This window comes from Meriones unguiculatus, chromosome 9 (genome assembly GCF_030254825.1).
Source record: "Meriones unguiculatus strain TT.TT164.6M chromosome 9, Bangor_MerUng_6.1, whole genome shotgun sequence".
In the NCBI taxonomy this organism is placed as follows: domain Eukaryota; kingdom Metazoa; phylum Chordata; class Mammalia; order Rodentia; family Muridae; genus Meriones; species Meriones unguiculatus.
The window spans coordinates 49,269,867-49,282,717 of NC_083357.1; the positions used below are offsets into that span (position 1 = coordinate 49,269,867).

General features: G+C 45.9%; 1 protein-coding gene across 1 annotated transcript in view; it reads left to right on the forward strand.

Moving 5' to 3' along the window:
- Positions 1-8,017, forward strand: part of Lats2 (large tumor suppressor kinase 2) — a 53,486-nt gene extending 45,469 nt beyond the window's left edge. The window contains exons 5-8 of the mRNA XM_021639069.2: positions 70-652; positions 1,099-1,281; positions 3,212-3,318; positions 5,746-8,017. Of these exons, the coding sequence (XP_021494744.1) occupies positions 70-652; positions 1,099-1,281; positions 3,212-3,318; positions 5,746-6,228 (1,356 nt within the window). The 3' untranslated portion in view covers positions 6,229-8,017. The remainder of the gene's footprint in view (positions 1-69; positions 653-1,098; positions 1,282-3,211; positions 3,319-5,745) is intronic.
- The last annotated feature ends 4,834 nt before the right edge of the window (positions 8,018-12,851 follow it).

The window sequence follows — 12,851 nt, forward strand, 5'->3', positions numbered from 1 at the left end:
GCTCCACCCCCTCACACTTGGCTGCTGTGGGTGCATATGACATGACTGTCTGATTTTCCTTCTGTGCAGGCTGGACTCTGTGAGGCCGAGCAGGAGCAGATGAGAAAGATCCTCTACCAGAAGGAGTCTAACTACAACAGACTGAAGAGGGCGAAGATGGACAAGTCCATGTTTGTGAAAATCAAAACTCTGGGCATTGGTGCCTTTGGAGAAGTGTGCCTTGCCTGTAAGGTGGACACTCACGCCCTCTATGCTATGAAGACTCTGAGGAAGAAAGACGTCCTGAACCGGAATCAAGTGGCCCATGTCAAGGCTGAGAGAGACATCCTGGCCGAGGCGGACAATGAGTGGGTGGTCAAGCTCTACTACTCCTTCCAGGACAAGGACAGCCTGTACTTTGTGATGGACTACATACCCGGTGGGGATATGATGAGCCTGCTGATCCGCATGGAAGTCTTCCCTGAGCACCTGGCCCGCTTCTACATTGCAGAGTTGACTCTGGCCATTGAGAGTGTCCACAAGATGGGCTTCATCCACAGGGACATCAAGCCTGACAACATCTTGATTGACTTGGACGGTCACATTAAGCTGACAGATTTTGGCCTCTGCACTGGATTCAGGTGGACTCACAACTCCAAATACTACCAGAAAGGTACTGCTTTCCTGCTCCCGTGTACATCTCCCACGCCCACGTGGTGGGTAGCTGCTCCAGGCAGTTGCATAGCCCTCCTGGCACCTACCCATTTCAGAGTCATCTGTTGTGTTGTTACTGTAATTTGGTGTGGCGTACTCCCCTTTAGAGAGGAGCAGTATGATGTGTGAGGGTGTTTTCTTTGCTAGTGGGCTTTCTTACTATCTTTTTTGACCACTAAAGGCTTTGATAAAGGATCATCACACTGCCCTATTAAAAGAAACCTTGGAAAATAAATGTCAAGGCTCCTGGAGTAGTTGCCCAGTGAAAGATGTGACTGGCATGTAGAAAGCCCTGGGTTTGTCAGTGAGAGAGGAGTTTGTGCTGACGTGAATTGATGGACTCGCTGCAATGTTGAATATCAAAATTCATGCTCTTTTCTATCACTTCACCTTTTCCTGGAAAAGGGAACCACATCAGACAGGACAGCATGGAGCCTGGTGACCTCTGGGATGACGTTTCCAACTGTCGTTGTGGAGACAGATTAAAGACCCTGGAGCAGAGAGCCCAGAAGCAGCACCAGAGGTGTCTGGCGCATTCTCTAGTTGGGACACCAAATTACATCGCGCCTGAGGTGCTTCTCCGCAAAGGTATGGCCCACTGCCCTCCTCAGCTCCCAGCCTGCTCCCTCTTCAGCTCACCACCTGACTTTGTAATTCATCGAGCATTTGATGGTTTCCCTAGCAACAAGGCTCCATCATCTTCTCTATGTTCTGGAAGGGTCTTTGCTTCACCATGATTAAGCCAGTATTTCCTCACGAGGAGTGTGGGTTGTGGGCTTTCTACCTCAGATCCAACCTAGTAACTCTCCAACTAACTGGCTTTTTCAGTGTCAGCTAGGAGTTGGGGAGATGATGATGGTTAACTGGTTAAGAGCACTGCATGCTCTTCCAGAAGAAACAGGTTCAATTCCCAGCACCTACATGGTAGCTCAAAACTATCTAACGCCAGTTCCATACAGTGCCCTCTTCTGGCTTACACAGGCACTGCATGCACTTGGTATACACACATACATGCAGGTAAAACACCTATACCCATAAAAATAAATTAATTAGGGGCTGGAGAGATGGCTCAGAGGTTAAGAACACTCGCTGTTCTTCCAAAGGCCCTGAGTTCAATTCCCAGCAACCACATGGTGGCTCATAACCATCTATAGTAAGATCTGGTGTGCAGGCAGAATGTTGTATAAATAATAAATAAATCTAAAAAAAAAATAAATTAATTAACGTAAACAAATACAGTCAGCTGATGAAACTGTTTGGGGCTCTGGGGCCACTGCCCTCCGTCGCCCATTTCCACACTCTAGCTTACCTCTCCTTTGTCCAGGCTGGGCTATTCCATGTGTGGCATATAAATTCTCCCAGTTAGGCCCAAAATTTCTAGGAGGTGATATTACCTCCTAGGTAAATTCCTATGAGGTAAAAACCTTAATAGGCATCAGGTTACTACTTGCTGGTGAACTTGGTTTCCTAGCTAGATGGCCTGGAAAAGTGTCTGCTTCAGAATTGGAGGGTCGTGGCGTGGGCGTTTGTGGTTTGTAGTGATAGTGAGCTGTCAGCTTGACCCTGTGGTTAATCCAGACACAGTCTTTTTGTTCACATTGTCCGACCAGTTCAGGATGAGGTCTTCTGTCCCATGTACATGAAGGTGTCACCTTGCAAGTGCTAATTCTGGTGCCCCAAGAGGTCCCACACCACAGCCATGAGTGCTGATCTGTAGGAACTATGGGCTGGGGTTCTTCTGCAGCCACCAGTGTGGGGGTGGGGGGCTGATGACGAAACAAAGGTAGGGTCCAAAGCCTGAGCCAGCTCCTCCTGTTCCAGAGCTTCCTAGCAAGTGGCTGAGAGTGGGGCCCTGAGGGACAGTGGGAGGGCATCGGAGATAAAGGCACCTGCTCCCCAGCCTCTGTAGGCAGCTCTGGGAGGACGCCTGGTGAGCTGCTCTGTTGTCCACTGCCACGGTGGCCACCTACTTTTTTGTTTATTTTTGTTTTTGAGACATAGCCTCCATGTTCTTCAGCATCATTTTAAACAGATTCATAAACTTCCCCGGGAAGCCATTCTGCTTTCTGCACCTGCCACATACCCAGTAGGTAAAGCACTGCCAAGTCTGAGTTCAATCCCTGACTCCCACATGGAGAAAGGAGGAAACTGAATCCCCCAACTTGTCCTCTGACCTCCAAACATATGTCGTACTTACATACAACTACTCAAAGTTCTAAAAAACCACATTAATTCCTTAGCCTTGCCTTCTTGCTATAAAAGCATTCTGTGTTTATGAAGACCAGTGATTAAAAAGAAAATCCAGAATCCTAGTATCCGTGGCCCCATGGTACCTGTTAGCGCCTCTGTGAGAGCCCATGGAGCTGACAGTCTGAGGACCGCCTCAGGACATGTGTTTATGTGGTCTCTCCCTTTAGTGCAGTGCTAGCTCCGAGCCCTCTCACGCCGTCACAGTCAGCCCGGGTGCTCAGGACCTGAGGAGTCTGGACAGTGGGACTGAGGCAGTGCTGTTTTTCAGGGTACACACAGCTCTGTGACTGGTGGAGTGTCGGTGTGATTCTTTTTGAGATGCTGGTTGGGCAGCCACCTTTCTTGGCACCTACTCCCACAGAAACCCAGCTGAAGGTAAGCAAAGGAATATATGTTCATACGGTGCAGAGCACTGTGCCTCTGCAGAGCGCTTGGTTGGCTTTGGGTAGACTAGAAATGGCAGTTATTCATAGTGGGGGTTTCCAAAAAAAGGTTCTCCTATTTCTACTCTACATTTGAAATTTTGATAACAAAACAACAGAGCTAGACCTGAGTTTTAATGTGTTTGTAGACCTGTACTTTTATTTAAACCGTTGATAGCTGTCTGCCCTCTGTTGTTTCCCTGCAAGAATGACACACAGATGTCAGTGGTGGCCATGAGTCAGCTCCCTGACTGGCCTGCCCTGCAGAGAACACACAGCTCTGCGGCTTGAGAAGCCTCACGAGGCTGTAATTACCAGAGAGGTGGTCGGCTAGTTGTGTGTGTTCCGGTATGCTCTGGAAATCATCGAATCTCTCGGTCATGTAGTGATTCATTTAGATTCACAGCCACTTGCTTTCTGATCTGTTAACTCTTCCTGGTTCAGCTGAAAGGCTGAGCTTGTTAGTTAGTGCATTTACAGAAGCACACTTCTAGGGACGTTTCTCTTTTTAATGTCCAGATCAGTCCATGGCAGAGCAAAAGAACTTTGGATCAGCTGGGCATGGTGGCACATACCTTTAATCCCAGCACTTGGGAGGCAGAGGTAGGCAGTCTACAGAGTGAGTTCTAGGGCTACACAGAGAAACTCTCTCAGGAAAAAAAGAAAAGAAACTTTGAATTAAAACACAATTGTTTTTCCATGTTTTGCTAACTAGTTGAATTGCTGAACTAATTTGCCTACAGGATAGTAAGCCAGATTCTTTTATTATAGTGGTAAAATAGATATGACATGAAATTTACATTAGCTATTTAGAAGTGTGTGGTCTGTTGGCCTAAGTGTGTTCACACAGGACTATACAGACCATTTCTGATGTTTTCATCTTACATAGAAACTTTGTACCCATTAAATAACTGTTCCCATCCCTTTTCCCCAGCCACTTACAACCTGTGTCTCAGGATTTGCTAGGTGCCTCATAAATGAGGAACTGTTCACTCATTTATCTTAATTGCCTTCTTTCACTTAGCATAATATCCCCAAGAACCTCAAGGTTCATCCCTGTGCGTGCGTGCGTGCGTGCGTATTTCTTTGCTCTTTTTTTATTTTTTTGAGACAGGGTTTCTCTGTGTAGCCCTGGCTGTCCTAGACTCCCTTTGTAGACAAGACTGGCCTCGAACTCCTCTCTGCCTCTCGATCCACCTGCCTCTGCCTCCCCAAGTGCTGGGATTACAGGAGTGCCCTACTGATGACAGGAGTGCCCAGCTAATTTCCTTCCTCCTAAGACTGAATTGCAGTCCTTTACCTAAGTGCCCATGATTTGATCATCCGTTCATCAGGAGTCTGGATGGCCCCTGCCCCTTGGCTCCTGTGAGTAGTGCTGTTGTGCACACGGGTGCACAGTCCTCACCATCATTCTGGATTTATACCCAGAAAAGGATTTCTGTTTCCCTCTTAGAACTGCCAAACTATTAAAAACAACCACACTATTTGATATTTATGTATTCACTCAGTCCTCCTGTTTTGTTTGTTTGTTTCTGAGACTGTCTCACCATATATAACCCAGTCTAGCTTCAGACTTGAGACATCCTGCTGTCTTAGTGTCCTCAATTCGGCAGTTACACATTTGAACCACCGTGATTGGTAGCGTGTTTTATGTTCGCTCCGATAGTGTGCCCGGGCTGTTTTATCCCCATCCTTGCCACCACTCAGTGGTGTCCATCTGCCTTGGCCTCCTGAGTGCTGGGATGGCAGACATGCCCCGCCAAGGCCAGCCTCCTTTCTCTCAGTGAGCTCTTAGATGCGTATCCCCAGCTGTCCTGGAGCTCACCGCCATAGACCAGACTGGCCTTGAGCTTGCTGCTGGCCCGCCCTGTCTGAAGTGCCGAATCACTAGGTGTGTACCACCACACACAGCACAAAAGTTTGTCATTCTCATCAAGTGCAACGTACTCTCTTTCCTGGTGGTGTCTCAGTATCCAAGAAGACCTAAGTGACGATTTATAGTTGTAGCCGTCTAAAACACTGTGTAGACCCCCTCTTCACACAGCAGTCAGTTACACTGTCTACTTCCACTCTGGGCTTGAGCCTGAACCATGCCAGACGGTCAGGTTTTTCTTCACAGTATACACAGCTTCATGACAGATAAATGTAATGACCACCCAGGTGAGGACCAAGCCAACGGGGGCCAGTTACCTCAAAGAAAAAAATTCCAGAGACCAGCCGCCAACCTCAGTAAATACCACGTGAGGACTGTGGTGGCGCAACGAAAACCCATTTTCTTAGCCGAAGTGTGAGAGGCCCAAACACCCTTGCCGTCTGGGGCCGCAGCTCTGCAGGCTCAGGAATGGTGGAAGAGGCGCTAACCCAGCTCTGCTGCCCACAGGTTATCAACTGGGAGAACACGCTGCATATCCCCACGCAGGTGAAGCTGAGCGCGGAGGCCCGCGACCTCATCACCAAGCTGTGCTGCGCAGCCGACTGCCGCCTGGGCAGGAACGGGGCAGACGACCTCAAGGCGCACCCATTCTTCAGCGCCATCGACTTCTCCCGCGACATCCGGAAGCAGCCCGCGCCCTATGTCCCCACCGTCAGCCACCCCATGGACACCTCCAATTTTGACCCGGTGGATGAAGAAAGTCCCTGGCACGAGGCCAGCGGGGAGAGTGCCAAGGCATGGGACACGCTGGCATCCCCCAACAGCAAGCACCCAGAGCACGCCTTCTATGAGTTCACCTTCCGCAGGTTCTTTGATGACAACGGCTACCCTTTCCGGTGCCCGAAGCCGTCAGAGCCGGCCGACAGTGCAGGCCCGGGGGCTGCGGAGCTGGGGGCTGCGGCTGAGGGCTGCCAGCCGGTGTATGTGTAGACAGCTGTGGCCTCAGTTATCACATTGAGGGACTCTCGTCTTTCTAAAAAAAAAAAAAACCAAAAACCAAACCATTTTTTTTTTTTTTAAGAGACAGACTCACGTTTAGAAATCGTTCATTTCTAGTTCTGGTTTAATGGGCAACAGGGAGGGCCACCATGACTTCGGATTGGCCCTTTGAGGACCTTCACTGCATTAAAACGATATTTTTAAAAATTTAGTACTATATGGAAAGAGCACTTATTTTATGGATACCCATTTTTTCTTACTAAATTATAAGGATTAACTTTGACAAATCATGCTGCTGTTACTTCCAGTTGTGTTTATCTGATAGCACTTGTCCACATTTAGAAAAGAAGTAAGAACTGAAGAACATGTGATAAGAAATCTGTGCAATAAGTGAGCGAGTGAGACTGAGCTCTGCTCCGAGTCACGAGGGTGGTTTATCTCCACAGTGGCTTTGCTTTGTATTTTCCCACATTTCAAAATTGTCATGTAATGTTTAAAAGCTGCTTTTGTGGTTTTTTTCCTTCGCATATCATAGTTACTAGGAAGAGTGAGCAAAGAGATGGTGGGTGTGACTCCCGCGTCTGGTGTGTGGAAAGTGCTGCATGAGCAGAGTTTTCTATTATAAAATTACCGTATCTTGCCATTCACAGCAGGTCCTGTGAATACGTTTTTAAATGAGGTATTCTAGACAGTGTGCCGATATGTATTGTGTGGGTGATGAGTGTAGCGTTATTGCTAAAGAAATGCATATGTGTAACTGAAGTGTGATTTTTTTTTTTTCTGTGTGTTTTGGATATGACTGGGTTCTTTGGTAGACAAATGTAAACATTTGTCATATATAAAACACATCAAAAGGGATTAAGTCAGCTATGCCAAAACATTGAACATAGTCGTAGCGCTGTCCATTTCTCTAGACCAGTGTGCTGTCAGTCTTGGTATGTGGAGAGTTGTAGCTGGGACCCTACTACTTAACCTTTTCACAAACAGGGTTCCCACAAAAGGTGAGGTGAGCATTGTGCTTCCTGCTAGTCAGCCAAGATGTCACCATGGAGCTCCACCTGGTGTTTCTGTCACACATTGAGGTGTCGAATCTTAGTACAGCTTAAGCAATACGTTTTTCTAACTTTGTACAAAGAAAGATTTTCTTCCAAGTGAAATTGGACTACAAAAACAAGCCATACAATTTTTTCTTAGACATATGGGTGTATATATAACTATAGGAAAACACACAAAATATTCCTTATTTCAATTAGTAATGGTTCCTACTTAAAGTGATTGATATTTGAGTACATGCAGTTTCTTTTGCTTTTTAAAAGATGGAATGCAGCACATTTTCACTATACTATTCCACATATTTCCTTAAGGTTCTAAGCATAATGTATCCGTTACTTAGGATGTATCTAGGCAGAAACACTTACAAATTTATGTCTAAGAAACATTCCGGTGTCCTGGTTTACATTTGTACGGATGGCATATTCTGGCGTCTGCTGCGCTTGTATCGTGACTTACAGTGTTTGTACGGATGGCATATTCTGGCGTCTGCTGCGCTTGTATCGTGACTTACAGTGTTTGTACGGATGGCATATTCTGGCGTCTGCTGCGCTTGTATCGTGACTTACAGTATTCTTGCTATTGAGTTGTAGTGCCGTGTTACTTACAGCGCCCTGACATAGTTTCATGTGGTAGGTTCTTTCTCAGGAACTCAACTATTATTTATTGATATATCATTGCCTTTTAAAGCTTCTACTGGCACAATTTCTTATTAAAACTTTAAACCCAAGCCTCTCTGTTGTTGGTGTTTTGTTGGAACTTGTAAGGTCGATCTAACATAGTGAGAATGCCGGAGCCTCCCCGATGCAGCTTTGCAACATCAGAGGCAGAGAGTCCAGATCAACCCGAGACCCATCACGTGGCACCACCTGTAACCTGAGGAGAAAACAGACCTGGCTAGGGCTTTGAGAGGACTGAGATTCAAGTACAGATGGCGATAAGCTCCAGTGTGAACAGCTCAGCTCCACCTTGTTGTCATGACAGCCACGGAAGAGCAACACTGTAAGGTCTGAATATGCAGTGTCCCCTCGGGCTGTGGATGCTGGAGAAGTAGCTAGATGCCCTGACCCTGGTGGCTACAGGTGCTGAGTGCAGTTTTAAAGTAATCATCGGCCATTGTGTTTCGTCTTTGTTCTGTTTAGTAGCCCTTTATTGATTTTACGGTCTGCCTTTTTATTTAATTTATTTTCTTTTTTGGTGTTAATCTAGGCCACAGATCTTTTTCTCATCCTGTAGACAGACCGTATTAGTTATCTTTTGTTGCTGTGATGAAATGCGTCGGCCAAGGCAGCTTATAGAAGAAGGCGTTTGTTTGGGCTTGCAGTTTAGAATGGCCTTGTCTCAGAGCCTGCCTTTAGTGACACACCTGCTAAGACTCCTAAACACCGCCAACTGGGGACCAAGCATTTGATGCCTGTGCTTACAGAGGACATCTCATTGGAATGATGACACAGATGTCTCTTCACTCCCAGTTCCCTTCTCTAGCCGTCCAGCCTTAGCCTTCTGTGTGCTAAAAGGAAAGGTCTATGCCATCACACCCAGCTTTATGTGAGTACTTGAAAAGTACATTTAAAAAAAGAAATCTTTTTCCATCTCTTGCTCCTTCTCTCCAAACAACCATTCTTGCCTTCTGCTTTGTTCTGGGATTTCCATTATATCCTCAACATAGTTTAGTGATTTATCTTTATTTGCTTATTTTAAATATTTTCTTTAATTTCCATTACTCTCTTTAAATTTTCAGAGGGTTTGGTTTTGTTTGAGTTTTTCCTTTTTTATGGGGTAGGGGTTCCTCCCCCCCTTTTGTTTCCTGTTTGAGTCTCTCCAAAGCATCTGCCCAGAGCCAGGCTCCTTCCAAGAGTGCAAATGCCTCGTCCTCCCACAGTGTGGATGAGGTTGCTTTCTAACCCTGACAAACAGCTGTCATCTCTGGAATCCTCTTTGTCTCTTTTCCTGTGTTGGATCCTAGTTTTTAATGATTTGTGCCGGGGGAGGGAGGATTTTTGTGTAATGAAAATAAATACCCCTTTTCCTACCAAACTGAAAATGTGCTTTAGCATAAAATTCTAAAGTAAAAACTCAGCATCACAGCCTCTATCCTCTTACTCCCTGCTTCCAGCATCACAGGCATCTAAGACCATTCTGTTTGTCTGGTTGCTTTGAGTCAGTCATGCTATGTAGCTGACCTCATGCTCATGATCCTCCTGCTGTTGGCTCAAACCAAGTCTCACGGTTATGGGTGTACCCCCAGCTCTGCTCCTCACACCTGGTGGCTGCTTTCTCTGAGAAGCATCCAAGATGTTCTCTTAATCCTTCATGAAGATGGTCCTTGCCAGAGATTGTTGCCCCCCTTCTTCAACACTCAGAGCTGTCATCCTTGAGACTGGTCCTTTAATTTTTAGAAATGCAGTGATACAGTTTCTTTGACATTTTGTTTGTTTGTCCTTGTTAGGGTTGCTACAACTGGGGTGAAACTCTATGATCAAAGCAACTCCAGGGGGAAAAGGGTTTATCTGGATTACAGTTCCACACTGAAGTAGTCCATCACTGAAGTAAGTCAAGGCAGGAATTAAAGCATGGCAAGAACCTGAGGGCAGGAACTGACGCAGAGGCCATGGAGGGGTGCTGCTTACTGGCTTACTCTCCGTGGCTTGCTCAGCCAGTTTTCTTTTTAAACAGTCTCACAATATAGCTATGGCTGGCATGAAATTCAATACATAGGCCAAACTGGCCTTGAACTCACAGAATTTCCCTGCCTCTGCCTCCTAAGTGCTGGGACTAAAGGCTTTTGCCACCACGCCAAGAACTCAACTTGCTTTCTTATATACCCCAGGACTGCCCATCCAGGGGAAGCACCACTTCCTGGAGGGCTGGACTCTCTTATATAAATCATTAATCAAGAAAATGCTATATATAACTTGTCTACAAGCCAATCTGAAGGAGGCATCATCTCAGTTGGGGGGCCCTCTTCCCAGAGGTCTCTAGCTTGGGTCAAGTCAATAAAAAGCTAACCAAGACAACATGATTGAATCCATCCTGGCTGTGGAAGACAATGTACCCCTCAGTTCCTTTCTCTTCCCCAGAGCTGAGGAAACAGCTGAAAAGTTCCAGCCCTCTAATCCTGCCGTGGTCTTTCAGATGACCAGAACCCAGCCTCTGCCTAGGAGCCAGCAGGCAGGAGTCTACCATTAACAATGACAAGGTTTGGGGAGCTGTATTGGTTAGAGCTGTCTTTAGGAAGTAGCTGTATTAGTTACATTTCTCAATGCTGTGGCCAAAGCAACTACAGAAAGAGTTTATCCTTGCTCATGGGTCCACAAGAGACATAGTCCCTCATGGCGGGGAAGTCAAGGCGGCAGGGCTGTGAGGCAGCCGTGTCCCCTCAGAGAAGGAAGAGAGTAGACAGGAAGTGCCTACCTATAAAACCTCGAGCTTTGTTCTCAGTGACCCACTTCCTCCACTGAGGTTCCACTTCCTAAACCATCCACAACCTTCCCAAACAGGGGAACATGTGAGCCTATGAGGACACTTCACAGTCAAGCTACAATAAAAATCAAATACATATTTCAGAATAATCACAACAGCTTGCCATTTATCTCTTTTAATACCACTTTATTGAAGGTTCCCTCGACTTTGTCATTCAGCATTGGATTAAACTTTTTGAGGTGTAGGCGTTTTTTTCATTCCCCAGAGCTCATTCTTGTTTGCTCATCCATTCATTCTTGTCTTATCCCCTGATTATTTGTCTTTGTCTGTTCCCTCTAGGTTCTTGTGGAGGTTTTCCTCGCACGATTCTATCTTATTTGTTTGAAATAATACCATTATTGAGATATAATCCACATGTTATGGAACTCATCCATTTAACGTGTCTAGTTCTTTCAGTGTGGTACATATCTGTAATCTCAGAACTTGAAAGGCTTAAGCAGGAAGAGGTGGCTCAGCAGTTGAAAGTACTGGCTGCCCTTCCAGAGGACCCTGGTTGCACCTCCAGCACACACTTGGAGGTTTACAGTAGTTTTTTAACTCCAGTTAAAAGATCCACTGCCTCTTCCGGCCTCCAGAAATGGTACCACATGCACACGGTACACAGACATAAAGGTAGGCCAACACCCATACACACAAAAATCTAAAAAAAAGAAAAATTAACAGGTCATCAAAAGAAAACAAAAACATACAAGTTAGTATGTTCCCCACATATGTAGTTGCACAATGAACATAGCTCTGTCACTTCCAAAGAAACCCTGTTCCCTTCAGCAACCACTCCTCGCTTTTCTCTCCCCTCTATGGATCAGGGAGCCATGGGTCTACTTTCACTCTCTGGCTTTGCCTCTTAAGTACCATGTGTACGGTTGTTTCTAGCTTCTTTCACTTAGTAAAATATAGAGGACTTTTAATTAAGAACACGGCTGTTCTGGCAAGCGAGCACATCCAAAGACCTTTTGGGTCTATCTGATCCAGCTGGAAGACAAATATGCCTTTAATCCAGGAGACAGGCAAGGAGTTCTGAGTTCAAGGCCAACCTGGTATGGAGCAGGTTTCAGGTAAAGAAAAGCTTAGGTCCAGGTGTGGTGGTATGTACCTTTAATCGCAAACAATGAAGGTGAAGTTAGTTTGTAGAAGGAAGCCCATGTTTGAAAGTGTTGTTTAATTGAGTAGCAGAAAAAAAAAAAAAAAAAAAAAAAGATCAGAGGAAATTTGACAGAATAGGATACGGCCAACTCATAAGAAGAGAGAGGAAAGGGGCAAGGAGAAGAGGCAGTTTTACTGGGACAGTAATAGAGAGGCAGGTTGTAGAGAAAGAACACAGGTGAGGATTGAATGAGCCAGAAAGTGAGAAGGAGCCAGATTAAAGCAGATTGCTTGAGTTAGTTTGAGGCCAAGAACAGCAATTCAGAGGCTGAGAGAAAAACCAGATTGAATAGGTCAGCTGGGAGAGGAGTTTGAGCCAGAACAGCTGAGTTGACCAGCCAGCCCAGAGCTCAGTAAGATGAAGAAAGGGTGAGCTTATTCAGCAGTAAGTCTCAGAGGCTAAAAACATTTGAGGCCTAGGTTAGATTGTATGGAGGCCAGAAGTTCCCAGGACTAGGTGTAGGCTGGCAGAAGGAGGCAGTAAACCTCTGGGACAACAGTTGAACCAGTGGAATAAAAGAATAAAAGTTACTTTAAAAAAAAAATGTTACTTTTACAGAAAAATGTTTATCTGCACTGTAGCACCTGTTGGCGCTTCATTGCTTTCATGGCCAAGCAATGTTCTGTTACGCGGATATTTTCTTTGTTCCGTCATCAGTAGATGGACACTTGGGTGGTTTCCACACTTGTGGGCAGTTTTTGGATAGGCATGTTTTCATTCCTCTTGGGTATATCCGAAGTGTAGAACTGCTGGATCAAATGGTAACTCTGTGTTCAGTTTTTTGAGGAATTGCCGAACTTTTTCCAAAGCAACCTGCCCAGCCTGTATCCCAGGAATGCAGGGCAGCACCTCGCTGTCCCCACCCTCAGTGACCTTTGTCATCCATCCTTAAGCTGTAGGTGGCCAGGGAGTATTATTTCATGGTGGGTTTCATTTG